Source organism: Tyto alba, unplaced genomic scaffold (genome assembly GCF_018691265.1).
Source record: "Tyto alba isolate M040663 unplaced genomic scaffold, T.alba_DEE_v4.0 Super-Scaffold_20000042, whole genome shotgun sequence".
Classification (NCBI taxonomy): domain Eukaryota; kingdom Metazoa; phylum Chordata; class Aves; order Strigiformes; family Tytonidae; genus Tyto; species Tyto alba.
This window is the reverse complement of record NW_024881293.1, coordinates 9,749,721-9,770,750: the sequence shown is the minus strand read 5'-3', so window position 1 is coordinate 9,770,750 and position 21,030 is coordinate 9,749,721. Positions and strand designations below refer to the sequence as shown.

Genomic DNA, 21,030 nt, shown 5'->3' with positions numbered 1-21,030 from the left:
CACTCAGCTCCCCAGGGACAGGTTTCCATTCCTTCTGCAGTGATATCAGCCCCCTGGCCCGCCACCAGACCAGCCACTCTTTTGTTCCTTTTTATTAGTAAGGGATTGAAAACACAGTTAAATACATTTCTTTACTGATAATTTACAGCTGTTTCTGCAGCAGAAAATGGGTGCCATTAAATCAGTAGCAGTATTTCAGGAGCAATGCTATCTCAGTCACTCTTGGCCTTGTCTTGCCAGCCTGCCAGCACCTCGTGCATCCAGCCCCGACGGACAGAGGCTGCAGGATACCCGGATCAGACCTGGCCCTAAAGAACGCTCACCTCCAGCTCCCCCCTGCAGCTCTGCCCTGCGTTGGGCAGGAGCCAGAGCCAGGGCAGAGGAGGAGGGAGAGCAGGGCTGCAGGAGGATCCCTGATGGATGAGGGATGGTGATGGATGGGGCCTCAGTAGACCACCTCGTACACTGTGGCCTTCTTGTCGCCAGAGCCCGTAACAATGAATTTGTCATTGATGGAGATGTCACAGCTCAGCACAGACGAGGACTCTTTAGACTGAATGTGAGAGAGGTGGGCGGTGAGGGTGGCACTAGTGGTTGGAGCCACCATCATCCCCCCATCCAGATGCCTCCCCCGCACCTGGAAGATGCTGGCTCCGTAGGGCGTCCGCCAGGCGTTCAGCAGGTTGTCCTTCCCCGTGCTCACAAACCACTTCCCTGGGGCAGGAGACAAAGTAGGTCAGCGTTTGGGACTCCATTCAGGGGAGTGGACACCAAAAGGACCCATCTGGGGCTGTATGCAGCTCAAGCAGAAAACATGATGCTCGCCTACCGCAGGAGGCAAATTTGAGGGAGAGGACACAGCTCTCGTGGAGGTGCAGCTGGTACTTCTCAGGTTTGGTGACATGCAGGATCTCCACATTGCTGCTCTCCATGCCCACCGCCAGCCACTCTCCTGTCGGGCAGTACCCCAGGGAGAAGATCTGAGGGGGTGAGAGACAGGGTCAGGCAGCAGCACGGCAGGTCCCAGTCGGCCCCAGGGTGCTCCTGGGCGTCCCAGCCTTTACCTGGGAGCTGAAGTCGTGCTGCTGCAGCTGACGGCCCTCCCGCAGGTCCCAGCACCGCACTGTGTTGTCCAGCCCCCCTGTCCACAGCTTGGTGCCATAGTTAGAGATGTCAATGCAACTGGCACCATCGGTGTGGCCCTGAAACTGCCTGGGAAAGAGGGGGTGGGAGAGGGCACTGCTGCCAAGGCTGCCAGCTCCCTACGAACAAGCACCCCACCATGTTCCTGCCCTGTGCCAGCAGCCACCTGCCCCGGGCTCACCTCACCATGGTCTGGTTCTGCAGGTCCCACACCACAATGTTGCCGTCGCTGCAGCAGGAGAAGCAGACTTTGGCGTCGGGGCTGATGGCCAGGGCGTAGCAGGCGGGGGCAGAGGAGGTGAGCTCGGCCTTGATGCGGGGCGTGGGGGCTGCCAGGTCCCAGATGGAGAGGGTGCTGGCCTCCCCCCCCACGATCAGGCTCCGGCCGTCAGGCAGCAGCTTGCAGGAACGGATGTAGTTGTCACGGTTCTGGGGTGGGATTACAGGGAACAGGGCCAGTGAAGAAGGAAGGAGCTGAACAGTGCACGGAGGAGGGGTGTGCAGGAGATGGCTATTCTTTTCTCATCATGGACATGAAAGAACATTCTGTCCCCCTCCATTGTAGCAGGGGCATATTCCCCATCTCAGCCCCCACAAAACACCCTTCTGTTCCTCCTTACCAAGCAGTCCAGCTGAGCCACGGCCGTCTTGGTGCCTGGCTGTCCCACGTCCCACACCTTCACACAGCCCTTGCCCCCGGTGTAGACGTGCTGTGTGGAGCTGCTGATGGTGACAGCACAGACCACCTCTCCATGGGTCAGGGTGTGGAGTTGCCGGGCATGGCGGGGGATGCCGGAGCCGATGAGGGCGTCGGGTGGGAAAGGCACCGGCTGCATCTGCCCATCGGCGCTGACGTGGAAGGAGTAGGCGCTGGAAGGGAGCAGAAGCAAGGACTGAACAATCCCTGTGTGACACCTGAATGCAGAAGCCAACCTCTCCCATTAGCCATGCTTGAGCCAGGTGGAGGGTGTCTGCTGCACTCTGGCTAATGAGGGATATAATTAACCATCTCCTTGTTACCAGCAGCTTCCCAGAACAAAATGACAGCACTGGACTCAGAAGTGGAGAGAAAGTCCAGCCAGGCCCTGCTCTGCCCTACATCTGCTGGGTGTAGAAATGAGCTGTGGGGAAGGAGACCTCTCCCGCACCCACCCTGTGCTGCTCCCCTCAACTCTTTGCTGCCCACCCTCCCTGCAGCCCCTGCCTCTGGCCACACTTACGGTTTCCCTCCGGGGATGGTGGAGAGTGAAGATGAGATGGTGGAAGCCCTCAGGTGAGGGTGCGACTCAAAAGCCACCTGCAGAAAGCAAAGGGCACATGATGAGTGAAGTGCCAAACCCCAAGGAGGGGACAGGAAGGCTGGGTTCATGCATGCCCTGGGACAAGGCCAGCCCAGCTCTGCTCAAGGTCCCTGGTTGCTGCCTCCTCCCCATGGCAGTGACAGAGGCCAAAATGGGCTCCTGAAGACACAGCTACAGCAGTGGGGGCTTCTCAGAGAGCACTGCAGCCTCCACTGGCCCCACAACCCAGACACCTCCAGAAGGCAGCCCTTCCTATGGCTGCAACCCCCAGCTTGAGCTCACTGCAGCACTGCAAATACTGCACGTCAGGGACAGTGTGTGCCCAGGACAGCAGGGGACAGGGAGCAGAGCCGACATGCAGGCAGACTGGGCCTGTCCCTCAGCGACTTACCATTGGGGACCGGCCATACATCACGGCGCTGCTGACCTGCGGCGAGAGGTGGATGCCCATGTACATGCTGGGGGTGGGGAGCTCCCCATTGAGGGTGGCGTGAGGCACCATCCCGAAGGAGGACGTGTAAGGGCTGGACATGCTCAGCGGGCTGCGGAGAGCTGCACAAGGAGAGACCTGCTCACTGGTGCTGGCCAATGGGTGTGAGCAAGCATCACCCGAGGGACAAGGGTGTCTGGCAGAATCCAGGCAGCACAAGGCAGTGTTGTCTCTGCCCGAGGCCCAGCCAAGCCTGGCATGAACCAGAGGATCAGGAGGAGGGCAGGCAGGTTATGGATTGGGAGCCAAAGACCAAAGGAGAGGGGCAGCCCCTGAGTCCCATCAGTCATGGACCTGGGATGCAGATCCAGCATGGGAGATCAAATGGCTCTGTCCCTCCAGGGATGCACCACAGACCAGCCACTAACCCACAGCAACCCTCATCTCTGCTGCCAACACCTTTTCAGTCTTGGCCAGGACAAATCACTTGCAGTTGATGGCTAAGTGGCTCTACCTCCAGGGTTTCAATGGTTTATTGAAATCAATTCCAATTCAATTTTTGCTAAACCGCTGTAATTCTCTAGCCAGACAATGGCTTCATGTCTCCAGTTCTGGCTCTATTCCTCCCTTGGGCTAGCTGTCCTCCTCCCATCACTTCTTCATCCCTTTGGCTAGACAGTGGCCATGCAGTTCTAGAGACCTCTTCCCAAGGCTCCCCTAAATGTCTTCAAGGAAACGGAGGCAGGAAAAGGCGGCACGACCAGTTTGCCATCAGCCACCACAGAGGCCACTACTGAGCGCTCACTCCCCTTCCCCTGTGCTTTCAGAAGGTGGTAGCCATTGACAGGGGCTCCTGTGTCAGCTGGATCTCGCCATGTGTCTCTGTAGCACCCTGTGCATGCAGACCCTTACCCCCATGGAGATCCTCAGCTGCACAGGGAGACTGGCCACATCCTGGCCTCCTGCCTCCCTGAGTACTGGTGGCTGCAGGCATCCACCCCTCCTACCCCTGTGGCGTGTGGCTTCACATAGCAACAGCAAAATGACAACTTGACAGAGAAAAAAACAACAGTCTCCAGACAAAACACCTGCTCCTCCCGAATGCCCATAGCAAAGAGCTCTGCACATTGACACACCACCTCCAGTGGGTCTGAGTCCACCAGGACGTCAGCAGCTGGGTACGTGGTAATTGCACATAGGTGCACACATTGGCCATGGTGGGCATGTGTGAGCACGTGGAACAGAGCAGCCACCCCAGCTCTGCTGCTGGGAGAGAGCACCCTGCCTCCCCCGGCCCCGGCCCCAGCCCCCCGCCCCCGGCCACTCACTGATGGTGTCGGTGGTAGATGCCTTGGCAGGGGGCTGCCGGAGCAGGGCGGCCGAGCTGGGCCCGGGGCCGGGTGTCAGGGAGTCGCGGGGCGGCGAGGACATGGAGGGCTTGGAGGTGGGAGCACCGGCCGGCGGGTCGGTCTGTGCAGCAGGAGGGAAGAGCAGCCTCAGTGGCAGGACCACTGCCTGGGAGAGCAGCCCCCGGCACCGTACGCCTGCCAACAGCCTTGAATCACCCTGGAGGGGAGGGGGCACCAAGGGGCACCGTTCCTGGGCAGGGCTGGATGGGGACGTGGCCATCCTGGGCCCAATTCCCTCTCCTTTCCTCCTTTGCCCCTCGCACCCTTCCCACAGCGTGGAAGGAGCCCCACATCTCCACTTCCCCCGTCGGGTGCAAACGCCCAATGCAAGCCCCCAGTCACCCCAAACTGCCACAATTCTGTGCCCCTACAGCACCCTGCCTCTGGCACTAGGTCCCGCAGGGCTGTTACACAGAGATTTACTGCTCCCTTGGGCGAAATCCCCCCTGCACGGGGGGCAACCCCATCCCTAGCCTGTGCAGAGTAGGACCAGGACGCCTGGGACGAGCCGGCCTCTCCGATCCCCACAGCTATTTCACTCCTTTCTTTTTTCTTGCCTCTCATTTCTTCCTCTTTTTCTGCCTGGGGATTTTGTCGACACCAGCAAAAGAAAAAAAATTAATAACAGAGAAAAGCTACGTGCTGTGCTGGCAGATTGCTCAGGGCGCTTTGTCTGCTCTAATCCGATTGTGCTGGGGAGCTGCCACTCGCTGCTCCCTGCGGCCCCCAGCCGGCTGCTGACCCTGGGATGGCACGGATGCATCGCTTTGGTCCCTGCGGTGGCTGGGAGGGCTGAGGAGTGGCAGAAACATCCCTCCCCCTTCCCACACACTGATGTTTCAATCTGAGCATTGGGCTGGTGCTCAGCAAGGAAGAAGGGGAGAGAAAAAAAAAAAAAAAAAAAAAAAAAGAGAGAGAGAGAAAAATCGATTGCTGAGAGCAGCTCTGGGGAATCCTGCAGGCAGTGGGATGGAAAATACCCGCAGAACCAGCCTGTGCCTAGCAGATGATCAGCTCCTCTGAGGACTCCCAGTGCTGGGCAGTCCGGCTGTGGGGACCAAGCACTCAGCACCAGCATCGTCTTGCCCACATTTGGGCCGCAGCAGACAGGTCACAGAGAAATTCGGGGCCACGTCCCTGGCCCTGCTGCCCGCGCTGCTCCCTACCAGACTCTGGTCCTTCGGCTTGAGGGGCGTCGTGCTCCGGCTGGACGCGATGGAGGCCGGGCTCTCAGGCATCTCCCGGCGGGCTGGTGGGAGCCGGCTGCTGGGTGCGTGGCCGGGGCTGCTGGGCTCCGAGGAAGGGTCCTGGGGGAAGAAGAGGTCTCTGTGGAGCAGGAACCCCAGTCCCTCTGCGCAGGCGGGCAGGCACAACAGCCACCCTGGAGACCCACTCCCCGGCCCAGAGCCCAGCAGGGACCGTCCAGCCCCAGTCTGCTCCCCTCTGCCTGCTAGGTGAGCTGCCCACCCAGCTGCTCGTTGTCCCAGTCTGCCTGAGTGGCATTAATAAGAAGCATCTGCTTAGAGGCCTCAGCTTTGCTCCACGGTCCCCTGGATGAGAAACCACCTTGATTTTTCTCTTTGAACAGAATTAGGGGTGACAGCAAAGTCAGATGACACTGGTGTCCACAGATGCCTTCACAAGGAGGGAAGGTGACCAGCCCACCCAAGCAACTGAGAAAGGACCTCTTGGCAGCCCCTCAACAGCATTTCAGAGGCAAGGCCACCTAAAACCATTCAATTAGGGCTCTGATTTTTATCACCATAATTACACTGATGAGCAGTTTTTTTAAGTGTCCTTTTCTGCAGAAATCCCTGCTGATGTTCCTTTCAGGTCTTGTATTTTCTCAGGAAGTGGCAGGAGGAAAAAAAAAAAAAAAAAAAAAAATCACTTGTGTTGTACCTCCCCCAGTCTTCCAGGGGAGGAAAAGGGATGCCCCCAAAAACATCATCTCTGTCAGGAATAGCTGGGGCTGGGATAAAATACTGTTGTATCTGCCTTGGTGGGCAGGGAAGGTTGTACCAGAAGCGCCTGGCAGTTTGGCTGCAGGAGATTGAAATTCAGTGTACTCCCTGCACCGAGGCACAGACATGGGCTCAGTGTGTTAAAGTCAAGGCTGCTCTAAAGCCAGGCACCATACAAGACCGCCCAGACAGGGGCTGGCAGGGCCGGGCCAGGGGCGTGCTGCGAGCTCTCCTGCCAAAGGCAGCACAGCATGCCTGCCTGCTCCTGCCACCTCCACGTGTGTGAGCTGCCAGCAGCAAGCCCAACTCCCTGGGGCTCTCATCCCAGTTTATCAGCCTCCCCATATGGGATGCTACAGGAGAGGGGCTGAAACAGGATTATGAAGTGAAGCCAAGTCTATGGCTGGCAAAGCTGAGCCTTGACTGGCACAACCTTCCACCCAGAGAACTGCAAATCAGAATCAGCCTTGACTGGCATGAACACATCAGAGCAAGGCTGGCATGTGTCCTGGCTGGCTGCTCCTGCCCTGCAGCAATGACCCGGAGCCTAACAAACCCCAAAGCCTGGGAACCAGAGTCCTAAACCTGATGACTACAGCTTGAGCTGGATGCCCTGCAAGGCTCCAGTATGCCCTGAAGGGTGTGGGCTTACCTCATCCACCACGAGGTTGTAGTCGCTCTTGTCCCCATCGCTATCCTGCAAGGGGGAGAAACCCAAAAAGACTGTGTCAAGAGTGGGAGAGGCTGGACCTAGCTCTGCCCCACGGGACCCCAGGCAGTAGAGACCCCGTTTTCTCCTGCACATCACTCGTCGTGGAACACCACCACGGCAGGCAGTGACTCAACCCTTTGGCTGAGGGGCCTTCCTTCTGTTTGCTTCTTTTTGCAGGATTACAGCCCACTGCACCCGGGGCCAGCACAGAGCTCCCCGGGCCCCTCTCCCGCCGCCACGCTCTTTGTTGCACTCACATAATGCCCAGGCAGGTCCTTCTCTTCCCGCTTCCGCTTCAGGCCCGTGCCTCCCGTCCGCTCCTCATCCTGCAGGCTCTCAGGGGGGGAAGCAGAAATGCTCTGAGCCAGACAGGGGAGAGGAAGGCATGTGAGCCGGCGGGAGAGCAGACAGTCCACAAAGCCCTGCCAGCTGCATTTCCTCTTTGGAAGAGACCTCCCAGTGCTGCTGGCTGCACCCAGCCAGTGTCCAGTATCGAGCCAGCTATCTGTGTAGCCTGTGCCACAGGCGGCTTGGGGGGCAGGGGTCCCCTTCCCCCACCAAGCGCGTGTCAGGGCTAAAGGAGGTGGCACTACTCTCCCCTCTGCACAGATACCTGTGGCATCCCCTTACTGGCATCCCATGCACCCCTGGCCAAGAGTCCTCTAAGATCCAAATGTACCTGGGAGCAGAGACGGGGTTTAGTCTGGCGCTTTAAGCAACGCTGGGGAAGATGCTTACAGATCCCTGAGTTCTAGCCCAAATTAATCCGCTCAGCTCTGACAGGGCAGAGAGAAGGGAAGCAGAATGGGGACTGTCCCTGGGGGTTGGCTGCCCACAGCTTCCGGGCACGGGCAGAAGGGAGATGCATTTTTAGGGTGCACTGAGACTAACCCACATGCAGTCCCAACATGCCATCACCTCCCTCTCCCAGCTTGGCCCCAGAAGGACTCCAAAGTGAGCTGCCCTCACTGCTTCCCCTGCCCAGCCCTCACCTCCCAAACCCAGACAGGCCCCACACCCCAGCCTCTCCCCGGGGAGAGCACGACTGGTCCCTTGGCCTGTCACCACCTCCACCCTGGCAAAGCATCTCCCCGGCTGGCAGGCAGGAGAAAGAGGGAGAAAATAAAGCCCAGCCCAAACCCCCAAAGCCACAGGCTCCTGTTCCTTGCCAGAGCAGAGGGGTGGGCAACGGGGCAGCAGCCCCCACTGGCAGATGAGCCCTGCTGTGACAGGGCCAGGGGACAACCAGGAGTCACAGCCAGGGCTGCATGAAGCCAGGAGCTGAGCAAGGCAGCATCCCCGGCAAGCTGGAGAGCAGATCCGCCCCTTTGGGAGATAACAAGGCATGGCGGAGTGGAAAATCCCCATCGGAGACATGTTTACTTCACCTTAACCCTGCCGCTGCAGGAGCCAGCAGGCTGGGAAGCAGGATGGGGCTGAGCAGGACAAACGCCCCTTCCCCGAGATGCTACCAGCAGCCGCGGGGGTGTCTCAAATCCCCTCCTGCCCCCCATGCTCACTGCTCCAATGATGATAATGCAATCAAGTGGTGCCTGCCCACCTGCAGCCTCCTGGCTCTTGTGCAAACTGGAGGAACACCAGGCTGACACCGGTTATGGGAGAGGCTTCCCTTCCCCCCCAGAGCAGCCCGGGTGCTTGGGCTGGGGCAGTTTCTGGGGTACAGCTCCCTGACCTGCCCAGGACTGCTCTGCAGAGCTATTCCTACCAGGGGTTGGGGAGAAAATGCCCCATCCCAGGGCTCCCATACGGTCGATTGTTTCCAGCACAGAAGGATTAAGAGCCCTGGCAGACAACCATGGAGCGGAAAGGATGCTCCCTGTCCCCTGGGTGATCTCCAGAGGAAGTAGATGGGTATATATGGGATCACAGGAGTGATCCATCCTGCACAACACAGCAACCATCTCTCCCTCCTCCTCTCCCACCTGACTGCAAGCCTGTGAAGATCAATGCTAATTGCTCCCCAATGGAGGGGCTCATTAACCCTTCCTTCCCCTGCCTGTACCAGGAGCTGGAGCTCTGGCTTAATGCAACCACAGAGCCTGGGAAGGGAGTTGCAGACCTGGGATTCATGAGAGGCAACAGGGTATCTTGAAAGGAAGGGTGCAACCAAACATTGCAGAGGGGCTGGCAGCACTGGGCTTAGGTACCTGTTCAGAGTGTTTCCTAAACTGATAACTCCTTGAAAAGGACAGAGCTGGTTATTTAGGGAGCAGCCTTCGACCTTTGGACCCTTGCATCAGCAAAGACTCTGAATTGAAGTGGCCCAGAACCTTCAGCTACAAAACACCGATGTAAACATGGCCCATCCAAGCCAGCAAAGCAAAGGGAACAGGGGCTACAACAAACAGAGCCCCTTTGTCTTACATTCTCCTCTCAGATGTTCTCCTGGACTCCCCTACATCCCTACGCACACACATTTGCCACTTGGCTGCTCCCAGCCTCCACACTGCAGCTGGATTTACTCTCCAGCCTGCAGCACTGTGGAGTTCAAACACAGCTCTGTTCTATCCTAGACACGGCTGCATTTCAGCGCAGCCTCCGCCAGGCATGTGCCAGCGGAGTGGACGCCAGCTCAGGTGCAGGAGCAGGCGTGGAGCCTGTGCATTCACACCCTGGGGCTCAAGCTGGGTTTGCACATGCAGCGCTGTTCACCCGAGGGACTGGGCTGCCTCAGGAGTCAGGGCAGAGGTGCTGGGCCCTGCTCAGGGGTGACAGCAGAAGGGCTGGACACTTTACCCTGGATAAACAAGGGCGGAATGCATGGCTGGACATGGGTCAGGGCCCCCTTCGTTAGGCTGGCCTGGAAGGAGGCTCTTTCTAGCCCTTTGGAAAATCAGCTCTACTGAGAAATAGGGATGACCCCAAAATTCCTCAGATCCAGAGACTTGGTCCAGCCTCGTGAGGACCCTTATGCTGCCTATGAGAAAGGGCTGAGCTGCCCCAGTCCCTCTCCCCACCTACCCCACAGCTTCATGGGTTGCCCTCACCTCCTTGCCATGCTGGGCCCTTGCAACCTCAGTACCCCAGGCAAAGGCCAGTCCTGGGAGCCTGTCACCCTAGTCACCTTGTGTGCAAACACAGACAGCCTTGAAAGGCAACTCGTGGTGGCAGGGAGAGATGTCCACCAAGCTGGGGAGGTAGGGGAGGAAAGGAGCCCACACATCAGGAGAAATGAATGGGAGACCCAGAGCCCACGGCAGGAGAGCAGGGTCCCTGCACTGTGGTGACCAAGGGAACACCATGGACCCACTCTCCCCTCCCCAGGGAGCCCCACCACTCCAACCTGGCCCCACGTGTAAACAAAACCCCAGGCCCTGCCCCTGCCTCCCCTTGTCCTGGAGCGCAGCCTTGCAGGCTGCCACCCGGCAAAGGACAGCTCGGCCACTTCTGCACTGTTTGCTTTGAAAAGGTCAGGAATCAAAACATAACTGGAAATCCTATTGCGAGCACTTGCCAAGGGAGCCGGCTGCAGGAGACACGGCCCCTGCGCCTGCTCAGCTGGGAGCTGCCCCGAAGACCAAGGCAGCCCGGCTCCCCCAGCACCCGCAGTCCTTCCCAGGAGCCAGCAGCATCATGCCTGGAGCACGCCAGGGATGCTCGAAGTGGCTCTGGGGGCTGGCTGGCCGCGGGGCAGGGCAAGCCTGGCCACTGGCCCACGCACAGCGGCCAGCTGGGGCCACCAGCACGACTTACCCGGCTCGGGGTGCGCTCTGGAGCCCAGGCGGCAGCGGGGAGAGCATCCGGGTCGGTCCGTGTCGGTGAGGCAGAGGGGAGGAGAGGAAGAAGCTGTTAATGTGGAGGCTGTGCCCCAAGTACCCGGGGTAGGGCGGAGAGGGGGGCACTGCAAGGCAACACGGGGGGAGACAGCGGGACACAGGCTGAAAAAAAAAAAAAAAATCACACCTGATTTCCCACTTTGCCCATATGCAGCATGGATTCTCTGATGCCTAATAGGATGTGAGCACATTGGTCTTCCTCAGGGATGCAGGGGGAATCTATCCACCCACCTACTTTCAAGAAATTCACTCCAATTTTGGAATCTCTTCCTTGAACATAGCGACAGGCCCAAGGCTGCCAGGAGGGGACTATCTGGCCAGCCAGCTTCCACCGTCTGAATCACACCCATCCAATTTCCTTAGGAAGCCATGCTAAAGAGCCCTGCTTGGAAACCCTCCGAGGCTTTTTTACATGCACAACAAAACAGGTCCACCTCTCTGTACTCAGGGAAGAAGTGCCAGGCATTTGCTGCAAACCTAAGCATGGGGTTTTGGGCTGGGGAGGCAACCCTCCCTGGTTCATTTTCACTCCTACAAGTCACATCAGCATTTAGAGAACAAACTTGTCCCAGTCTCTGCTGGCAAAAGGAGGCAGGTGGGTATCAGATGAGGTACTCTCCATGTAGGCAGCTGCTCCAAGCCTACGGTCAGCACGGGGAGAACCAGGTCCGTGCCCACCATCAGCACTTCAGCCCTGGCTCAGCTTGATCCGCACCAAATCCAGCCAACTATGGCAGTGCACTAGGGATTAACCCAAGCCATGTGTAGCATTTCAATTTTTTTTTTTTTTTTTTTCCTCTCAAAAGGAATTATTCTGGATGTCTTTGTGCCCTCTGCCATGGCTGGATGCCCCTGCCAAGGAGCAGCTCTGGGCTGTGCATGGCAGAAGCTGACGCTGGAAACACAGGCTGTCCAGGTCTCTAAGGGTTAAGGCAAGCACAGCACAGCCTGCTTTTATCTTCTTTCTAGAGTTTGTTTTTCTCCTTCAGGGGAAGGCCATCCTTAAAGAAACACTAGCAGAATTAAAACCGCAGACACCTGTGTACAGGGGAGCAAAGCAGACATGGAGTTTCCTGCTGCTATTTTCACCACCTTGAAATTTCACAAGTGAAACTGGATCACACTAGAAAAATGCAACAAACCCCTCCACTGCCCAGTCCTGCTGTTACTGTTGGGTCCTGTCCCAGCAGCACTTTCAGGCCCTGAATTTGGGACATCAGGAGCAGCCAGCACCTTCCCCAGAGGAGTCTGCAGAGGAGCAGCTAAATTTTACTGCCTGTTTCTAGCCCGTAGAGCTGCTCTGCAGCCGGGAGCCCTCTGTCCATGCCTCAGTCTTCCTGTCAGCAAAAACACCCAATGCCTGCGCTCTGCAGATGGTGACTTGAGCTCAGAGTGGCTTCTCCTTCGTGCAGCACTTCAATAGCAACAAGCCACCAGCAAAGCTGGGTGATGTTATTAATCTGGCCCAGGCCTGCCAGTACCATTCAGAGCACTGATTTAATGATGATTAAATATTGATGATATTTGTAAAGCAGTTTGTGATCCTGATAGGAGGAAGCACCCATAAGGATGAGGAGTTACTGCTATTTACAAGGCATTACACAGGCAATAAGGCTCTGCTTTCTAAAATCCTTGCCACAGACCCACAGCTCCCACAGTTTCTACCAGGGGGTTGCAACAGTATTTTCCCTTAAAGTCTCAGCTTCAGGCATCAGATCTTTACCTGGTGTAAATCTTGGTGTAAATATAGAAGGTGTCTCTGTGGTAGGGATCTCCCAGCTGCCTCATGGACGGGACACACTCACACGCTGGAAATACTCAGGGGAGGAGGGAGCTGCTCAGCATCTGGGGTGCACACACAGTTACCCCCCAAGTGCCACACACCATCACTGCACGGCAGCTGTTCCCCTGGTCAGAAATAGAGCCAGCTTCCCAGGGCTTCAGATATTTAATTAGCTGGCTCTGTCGTTCGCAGTGCTTGCTGCTCCCCCTGGCCCCAGGGAGTAGCTGCCAGGCATTGAGGAGCCCCAGAAACAGGCAGAGCAGGCAGCAGGATCCCTCCCAGTGCAGCCCGTGCACCTCTGGGACATCTGCCCAGCACTGGCTCAGCCAGCCTTCAAAGGGTTAATCCAGTTGTGCTCCTTCCCCTTACCTCTGTTCTCCCCATCCTGGGCCACTCTGTCCTCCTTGGCAGCCAGCTGAGACTGTGCCATCAATGCCCCCGAGAGGGCCAGGAGCCCTGAGGTGCCGCTGACCCCACTCAGGCTAGAAGGCTGCATGCTGGAGGGGTGGGGTGTCAGCGGGATGGGGGATGCGTGGTGGGAGAGGTGCTGAAGCTGCTGCTGCTGAAAGAGAAAGAGCAAATGGTCCTCGATCCGGGAGGAGACAGCCACAGCCATGCCTGGCACCCCTCAGCTTCCTGCACGAATGGCGATGCAAAGCGCAATGGGATGAGACAAGGAGGCGAGCGGAGCTGTCAAGGCTGCGCAGGCTGGGCCACACCGCCTGCCCCTTCCACCTGGAGCACCCCAAGTACCTCCCCACCGTGGATGTGATCCTGACACGTGGCAGACGAGCCCAAGCCATGGCTCTGCCCTGCTCTGCTCAGGGCGGCGGTGGCCAGGGAGGATCCCAGAGGCCATCCACTGCCTTCAGGACACAGTGGCAAACCCTCTCGCTGTAAGGGACCAGCCCTGGGCTTATCGAAGTAGCAAAGACCCTGGGCTTTGCCCATCACTGCACTGTGTGGCCAGAAGGCCCAAGCAGGAGCCTTCACCCGCGGCCGAGCAGCACAACTCACCCCAACGATGCTGTTCAGTTCCCCCATGGTCACCTGCTTGGCCCGCTCCACAGCCTGCAGGACCTGCTGCTGGTGCTGGGAAGGAAGAGCACGGGGGAAGTCACACCGTGCTCCTGGCCGGAGGGACCACAGGGCCCAGCATTGCCCCAGCCGCCTAGGGCTGCACAGCCCACCCCCTACCATCCCTCCATCCCAGGTACGGAGGTTTTTGCCTCCCTGAACCCCCAACTGCTCAGGCTGGACTCAGGTTCACCCCTTCCCAAGGGCCTTGAAAGACTGAGCAGTCCAGCGCACATCCCCTGCCTCCCCCCTTACCTCCTGGGTCAGAAAAGGTATAATTTGGGCGCAGATGGCACTCAGTCTCTTGACAATCTCTGCCTGAAAGAGGAAGCAGGTATCACCACAGACAGGCGGGCTCTGAGCCCCGGCCCCTCCAGTGGAGAGGAGGGCAGCCAAGCATCCTGCAGACACACGCATCCTCTGAGGAGGAGTTAAACTCCCCACCCATACCCACTCAGCGTAAATCCTCCTGTTGCCTCTGCATCCCTGCAGGGATTTCCCGAGCTGCTGCCAAGGGAGGACTCTGCCCAGGGCTGTGGGACCCTCCCAGGCTGTCAGGTCCCCCCAGGCACATGCGAGGGAACCTGACTTCTAAATCCCTCCATGGATCCAGGCCAAGCCGAGCTCTGAGCTGTCAGTCCTTTAGCAGCCCAGCTGGCTTTGCTCAACCCAAACCCATCTTGGCTTTGCGGGCTGCCGTTCTCGCAGCCAGCGGGCAGGCTGGCAGGGAAGAAGGAGAGCCGAGCCGCAAGCACTGGCAACGGGCCACCAGCACGCTGCTTGCTCTCTCCCTGAACACTGGACTTGAAGCCAGAGGGAGCGCAAAGGGGGATGCAAAATTCACAGAAATTAACTCAGCCCTCTCTGCATCATGCCAGCAAAGCTCTGCAAGACACCAGTGGTGGTACCTGCTCTGCCCTCCTTGCTCCAGCCAGAGCAGGGGCCCCCACTGCCACCCCTGCCCAGCCAGCAGCTCTCCCGGCTCCTTTCAGAGCAGGAGCAGAGGCACAGAGCGCCCTGCGACCTGTCCCCTGCCCAGCAAGCAGCAACGAGGAAATGCAGAGGACCTGGCACATCCCCTCCTCAGCCTGCAGTTACAGACCCACAGCTCAGCCGCATCCCTGCCGGGTGAGCAGCATTTCCCAGAGGAAGGGGCTGTGGCTTCCAGCCCAGCCTCTCCAAAAGAAAACCTGCACCTCCCGAGGAAAACTTGATCCCCCTCTTTCGCTGCAAATCCACCCTGGCACTGATTGAGGGATTGGCTGCTCTGAAGTGTTTTCTCATCTCAGGTTTCTGACAGTCCCTGACAGCATTGCAGAGAGGTCAAACCACGCACAAAGCCGGCAAAGAACAAAGGGAACGTGTACCTGCTTCACGCAAAGGCTGCCCATGCCCCGCGAGCACTCCCACCAGCACCCAGATCACCCGCAGGTCCCGGCTGCTGCGTCAGCCACCGCCCTGACACCCACACAGGACGCCGGGAGCCAGAGACCAACCCCCTTCCTCCGGACCCCTCCTGCCCACGCAGAGCCAGGAGCCGGACCCAGGTGGGCCAGGGCTCCCTCCCCTCAACACTTGGCCATCGCCTCTGTCACCTTGCAGGCAGAGTCCCCAGCCCCACGTGGCTCAAGCCACCCCTGGGTCACAGCCCCACCGGAGCTCAGAGCATGTGGGGATGGCAGGAACGTGCTCACCGGCTCTACAACTCTCCCTGCTAACAAAAGGAGCAAACTCGGAGGGGCTGAGCCAGCTGGAGGAATATGGCAGTTGACTTGCCACTTTGTCAGGCATTGGTCCAAACTAATTTCCCTGGCAGAGAGCCCGTGATGACTAGATTGATAAATCTGAAGAGGGAAAGCAAATTAACGCTGGAACAAAAGGGGAACCAGGGAAGGGTGAAAACACTCCTCTGGCTTCAGGAAAGGAAAAGGGGATTAAAAAAAAAGAAAAGAAAAGACAGACAATCCATTTGCCTCTGGGCTCCAGCTCCTGCTGTTTCCTCCGTGCTCCCTCCTGTGTCAGGGGCCCCAGGGAACCACTGTGGGGAGGCACGGGGAGGGCTCGAGGCCAGGGTCTGAGAGGTGCTTTGGGATGGCAGGGAGGAGGCCCTGTCCCAAGGCATCTACCAAACCTTAATAGTGCACACCCCGACAACTGCTGAACCCCTTCACAGGCCAGTCCCTTGCACAGAGCCATGCTACGTCTCCCATGCCATTACAGCTACACAGGGATGAGGGAGATAATTTTCCAACAAAAGTCTCCAACCTTGGCCTCTTCCCCACCATCCCCTGCTGCTGGCCAGGACCCCACCCCACTTACCTGTTTGTGCATTTCAATGTTCAGCCCGTAGGACATCTCATAGTACTGAGAGCAAAATCACAACACAGCCTGGTTAGGAGCTACCCAGACCAACCGGCCCGTTACCAGTCAGGGACTCACCAGCCAGCCCACCCCTGCTCCCCCAGCTGAGCTCACTGCTGCTGCTGAGGGTCCCTGCTCCCCCCAGCCCATGAGAAACAGCTGGCCAGCACACCATGGGCCGAGACCCATGCCAGGAGCCTGGTACAAAGCAGTGAGCAGCCAGAGTGTAGACTGTTTAACACCTGTGATGATTACACTGCAGTTTCTGCATTAGTTTAAGCCAGTTTAAGCCAGCCCAGTAGCCCCCTCCATCCCCTCCTGCCCTGTCCCCTCCCACTCCTAACCCAGACCCACGCCCTGATGCAGCTGCCCATCTAGTCACACAAGTGGCCATGCCTGTGCAAGACCAAAGATGACACTGGGTTACACCTTTCATCAGTCACTACTGACTCTGGCAGTGGTGACAGCAGCAGACCCCATCCCCTCGCCCCTGAGGACAGGGAGGAGGGGGGGGGACCAGAGGACCTGCCTTCTTCCAGCAAAGCCCATCTCAAAGGCAGCAGCCCACTTCTGGGAATCCCTGAGCCTCTGGGATGTGGGAAGGGATCCCAGCTGGTGGGTGACAGGAACATGCCCTGTGATGCCAGTAAAGCCTAGTATACCCCCAGCCTCACGCTGTCATTCACCCAGGGGGTGGAGGTTGCCCAAGTTTAGGTCTTTTGGATGGCACAATTTGGGCTCCCCCTTTCCCTAGAGGGGCCAGTAATGTCAGATGCTGAAGGAGAGGGAACGCTGCTCCGGCTCGGTAGTTCCCATCCTGTTCCCTTCCTTCCAGCAGCTACCCCCCTCCTGCCAGGGCTGCTAGCAGAAGGCCTGGCTCTGGCTGGTCCCTGGGGTGGGTCACTGTCAGGGCCCACCAGCAACCAGGGAGGGCTCCTGCCCTGCTCCTTCTAACGGCAGCTTCCCCTTCCACCCAAAGCACCAGCCTTGGGGTATCACTTCCAAGACACACCCACCTTGGGAAAGAGACAGGGAGGAGGGGGGAGCTCTCTTAAAAGGCCAAACAGAAAAAGGCAAAAAAGAAAATAAAAGAGAAAAACCTATGGCAGGATTCCTGGGCTCAAGCAGCACCGAGTGGCAGCAGACATCAGCACAAGAGCCAGCCGTTGCTAGGAATAACGATTAACTCCTTCCTAACTCACACACCCCCAGCCCCACCACCCAGGCCAGACCCAGGCCAGTCACCCCCCTGGCAGGGGCGGCTCGGGGAGGCCGATGGCACATTTGGGTGGGTGGCTGAGCGGGTCCCGGAGCCTGGGACCTTGCCAGAAGGTGGTGGCCAGGGATGCTTTGGGGGAGGCAGGGAGGACAGGGCAGGGGTAGCTCACCATAACATAATGTCTCTGCATCTCCGTCTTCTCGCTCACCAGCTTCTCGCATTCCAGCTTCAGGCTGCAAGGAGGATCCATGGTTTTCATTCATGGACCCACATCTCCTGCCCCATCCCTTCAATTCCCATGTTCCATCCCATGACCTCAGCAAGCTTGGCACACCTCCCGCCTCCCCCCACAGTTTCATGGGGCCGTGGGAGTGTTGCACGCCCACCCCTAACCGGTGCTGCCATCCCTGGGGGACCCAAACCCCTGTGGCTGTGCTGCCCACACAGACCCTGCTCCTCCTTGGTCGGTCTATCGCACCCACCTGCTGCTCTGACTCTGCAGCACTGCTGCCATCCCCCCCATCGCCCTATAACCAGTTCAGCCGGAGGAAAAAAAACATGGGTGGTCTCCCCTTGGGACCCCCACTCAAGACCTGGTGCCACAATTTACAGCTTCACGCTACTCCTCAGCCTAGACCCCTCTGCCGTTCTTCCCCAAGCGTTCCTTTCACCAGGACCCTTTTCTCCATCTTCTCCTGCCCCAGTTCACCCCCTGGTCCGCACCCCGTCCTCCCCCTGTGCCCTCAGCTGCCATCGCGCCCCTTCTCCAGGTGCTCACCTCGCCCACAGCCCCGCCTGACACCCGGCCACCTCCTGGCCCCTAAGCCACCCCGGCTCTTCACCTCCCACCCCACATCCCCACCTGAAATAGGGGTCCCCCGCCCGCTGCTTCCTTCCCGACCCCGCCGCCCCGCTCCGCCCGCCCCTCACCTGTGGTACTGAGCCTGCAGGAACTGGAATTCCTCCTTGATGCGGTCGCAGATTTCCAGGACCGAGAACTTGAAGGGCTGCCCGGGCTGAAGGGGGGTCTGGAGAGAGATGGCCCGGCTGGAGGCTGCGGCTCCGCCGCGCTGCCCTCGTCCCGCCGACCCCCCCCGCCCCGGTACTTACCGGGTGCCGTCCCTGCGGGAACATCCTGAGGGACCGGGCCCCGGCCCCCCCGCTTCCCGGCCGCTGCTCCCCGCCCGTCTCCCCGCCCCTGGCGGGGGAGCTCCCCCCGCCGGGCTCCGGGGATCCCGGGGGGGTCCCTCGCCCCGACGGCGGCAGCGGGAGGGCGACGCGGAGCGACTCAGGCGGGGCGAAGCCGGCTGCCGTCGGGCGGGCGGGCGGCGGGGGCAGCCCGCCGGCCGCGGGGTCTCTGCTCGCCCCCCATGGGGCCGGGGGCGGGCGCAGGCGGGAGGCGGGAACGGGCGGGCGGGAGGTGCCGGCGGGGCCGCGGCGGCCCGGGGCTGGCGGAGCTGCCCGGCCCCGAGCGCCCCGGCCGCCCGCGCCCGCTTAAGGTGGCGCGTCCCCGCGGGAGGGCGCGGCGCCGCCCCCCACCCGGGCAGCACCGGAGACCCCGCCGCGCTGTCGGAGAACCGAGAGGCTCCCGGGGCGGGGCGCGGCGCTGGAGCCGCTGCTCCGGGACCGACCGGAGCCACGCGGGAGGCGCCCGCCGACGCAGACCCCGGTGCTCGGCTCGCCTCGCCGGGACCCTCCCTCCTCCCTCCCGCACAGCCCTCGCTCACACTCGCGGCGGCTCCGCGGGGCACTGCCCCGGAGCGGGACCGAGCCGGGAGCGGAGCCGCGCCGGCGGCCCCGGGGCCAGGAGCACCGCACCCCCCGGAGCATCCCCGTCCCCGAGAGCGCGCCCGGCCGCAGCCATTGCTCCCTCCGCTCCGGGCGGACACGGCACCGGCCGCGGCGGGGCAGCGCGGGGGCACGGAAATCAGAAACGGAAGCGGGACACGGCCGAGCCGGGAACCCCGGGGGCTGCGGGCCCCGGAGGGCAGGGACGGCGGCTCCCCAGGGAGCACCGGGAGGCGGGGACGGGACCGGGAGCGGCTCCGGGGCCGCGCAGCCCCGCCGGGAGCGCGCTCCTCCCGCGCGCAGCGACCCCCCGCTCCACCTTAACCAGCCCCGCGGCGGGCCGCACCTGCCATTGGCTACCGCTGCAAGAGCGCCAGCCAATCGCCCTGCCCTGTTCCCACATGGGCTCCTGACGCCGCGTACCGGGAAGGCCAATGAGGAGGAAGTGGGCCGCAGGAGCCCCAGCGGAGACGCCGCGAGGCACGCTGGGAGTTGTAGTCCGCCGTTGGTTGCAGCCTGCGCGGCGCCGCCGGCCCCGCCTCGCTCCGTCCCGTCCCCGCCGCCGCCGCCCGCCGGGGCCCGGGGAGGCAGGGCCCAGCCCCCGCGACGGGCCCGGCGCGGAGCGGCCGGGATTCCCGCCGCGGGCGGCCCTTGGCGGGCGGACTACGCGGCCCACAAGGCCTTGCGGCGGCCGCCGGCTGCCACTCAAAGTAACGTGGGACGGCGGAGCGCGGGACCGCGCTCGGCGGCGGCGGGGGGGGCCCGGCCAGTCTCGGGCTCCCCGCGGGCCCCGGGACCGGGGACACCCCCGACCGGCGCCAGGGTGCTCGGTTCCGCCGCGGGACGTTCCCGGGGGCTCCCGGAGAGCGGCTGCGGGGGCTGGTGGCAGCGGGGACGGTCACCGAGCCCTCGCCCGCGGGCTCTGCCGGGGGCAGCGGGGAGCGGATCCCGGCCGCGGGGAGGGATCGCGACCCCCGGGTTTCCCCGGTGGCGCCGGGATCCCGACCCCGCTCCAACCCGCGAGCCCTCTCCCTGCCCAGCCCAGTAAGCCCCAGTTAGGCCGCGGCAAGGGCGCGGAGGCAGCTCTGGGCGCGGACCCCGACCCAGCAGGGCAGCTCCCCCCGCTCTGCCACCGCCCCCCTGCCCCGCCGCGGGGCCCTCCGCGCCCCCACATCCTCCAGCTGCAGCCTGCCGGGCAGCCACTGCATTTCGGCGTGGTGAAGTGGGGAACAGTCCTTAAATATTTTAGAAATCAGCTGTACCTGGGCACTGCACAGGCAGGCACAAGGTTAAATATTTAATATCTTACATTTCATCCTAATCTTTTATTAATTGTGTTATTTACTCGCTGCATGCTGGCAGCAGCCAGGGCGGGGGCAAGGTGGTGGGGACCGGGGGCTCTCCCTCCTCACCTCTCCCCACCCCGGTGCTGCTGCCACCGTCCCCTCCCCGCGGTGCCCCAGCAAGGACTGGGGGGGCCTTCCCAGGGCAGCGGACAGTCTGGCTGGGCTGGGGCCCTCCACCCCCCAGTGCACAGCCAGGCCCCATCCAGCCCAGCCTCTGCCTGAGCCTTCCCCGGCCGCGGGTGTTCACTGGGCAGATCCAGCGCTGCCGGCATGGACAGCTGCTAGCCCACTACCTTGTCCCCAAAGTCCTTGAAAAACCTTCCTTTGTGAATGCGTGTATACCTGTCTTTGTGTGTATATCATATATCTGCACATATGAACGTACGTATTTTAATCCAAATGTAAAGTTTTAGAGAATTTATTTTTGGTTTGTTGCCTTGCTGGGGGAGTTGGGATTTTTTATTTAAGGAAAGTGTTTTTTCAAAAGCTGGAAACATTTCAGATTGTGTTTCAAGGGAAGGAGAGACTGAGAAGATGTTTTGCAGCATTTTTGAAAACTGCTTACCAAAAATTGCTGGTTTTCCTTAGGCATTTTCTCTGTTCTCCTGTCTCAGAGAGTGACACAGGTAAACCTGGAACAGGCAGCTCCAGAATGATGGATGTCACACGCGTCTTCATCACCCTCCATTAATGATTGACG

General features: G+C 60.3%; 1 protein-coding gene across 8 annotated transcripts; it reads right to left on the bottom strand.

Annotated features, from left to right (window-relative positions):
- Positions 1-77: 77 nt before the first annotated feature.
- TLE2 (TLE family member 2, transcriptional corepressor) lies at positions 78-18,682 on the bottom strand. 8 transcript variants are annotated; one of them, XM_042794329.1, is made up of 20 exons: positions 18,307-18,679; positions 18,127-18,224; positions 17,366-17,429; positions 15,936-15,980; positions 13,872-13,934; positions 13,557-13,631; positions 12,909-13,101; positions 10,674-10,690; positions 7,217-7,318; positions 6,900-6,944; positions 5,450-5,590; positions 4,203-4,344; positions 2,836-2,996; positions 2,364-2,440; positions 1,764-2,013; positions 1,325-1,617; positions 1,065-1,212; positions 830-980; positions 638-714; positions 78-553 (listed from the first exon to the last, which is right to left on the bottom strand). In XM_042794329.1, the coding sequence occupies exons 1-20, from the start codon at positions 18,328-18,330 to the stop codon at positions 446-448; spliced, it is 2,274 nt and encodes a 757-aa protein (XP_042650263.1). In that variant the 5' UTR covers positions 18,331-18,679; the 3' UTR covers positions 78-445. The 8 variants fall into 8 exon arrangements, with proteins under 8 accessions (XP_042650263.1, XP_042650264.1, XP_042650265.1 ...); XM_042794330.1 differs by having other exon boundaries at positions 12,909-13,098; XM_042794331.1 differs by having other exon boundaries at positions 1,325-1,572; positions 18,307-18,677.
- Between the last annotated feature and the right edge of the window lie 2,348 nt (positions 18,683-21,030).

Bases quoted from the DNA above. Each gene is read 5' to 3' on its own strand.
- TLE2 (XM_042794329.1), bottom strand. From the start codon at position 18,330: ATGTTCCCGCAGGGACGGCACCCG. The intron at 6,945-7,216 runs GTGAGTGCAACA...TCCCCCTTGCAG, and splicing joins AGGACCTGCCTGGGCATTAT to GATAGCGATGGGGACAAGAG. The intron at 1,213-1,324 runs GTGAGCCCGGGG...CCTCTTTCCCAG, and splicing joins CAGAACCAGACCATGGTGAG to GCAGTTTCAGGGCCACACCG.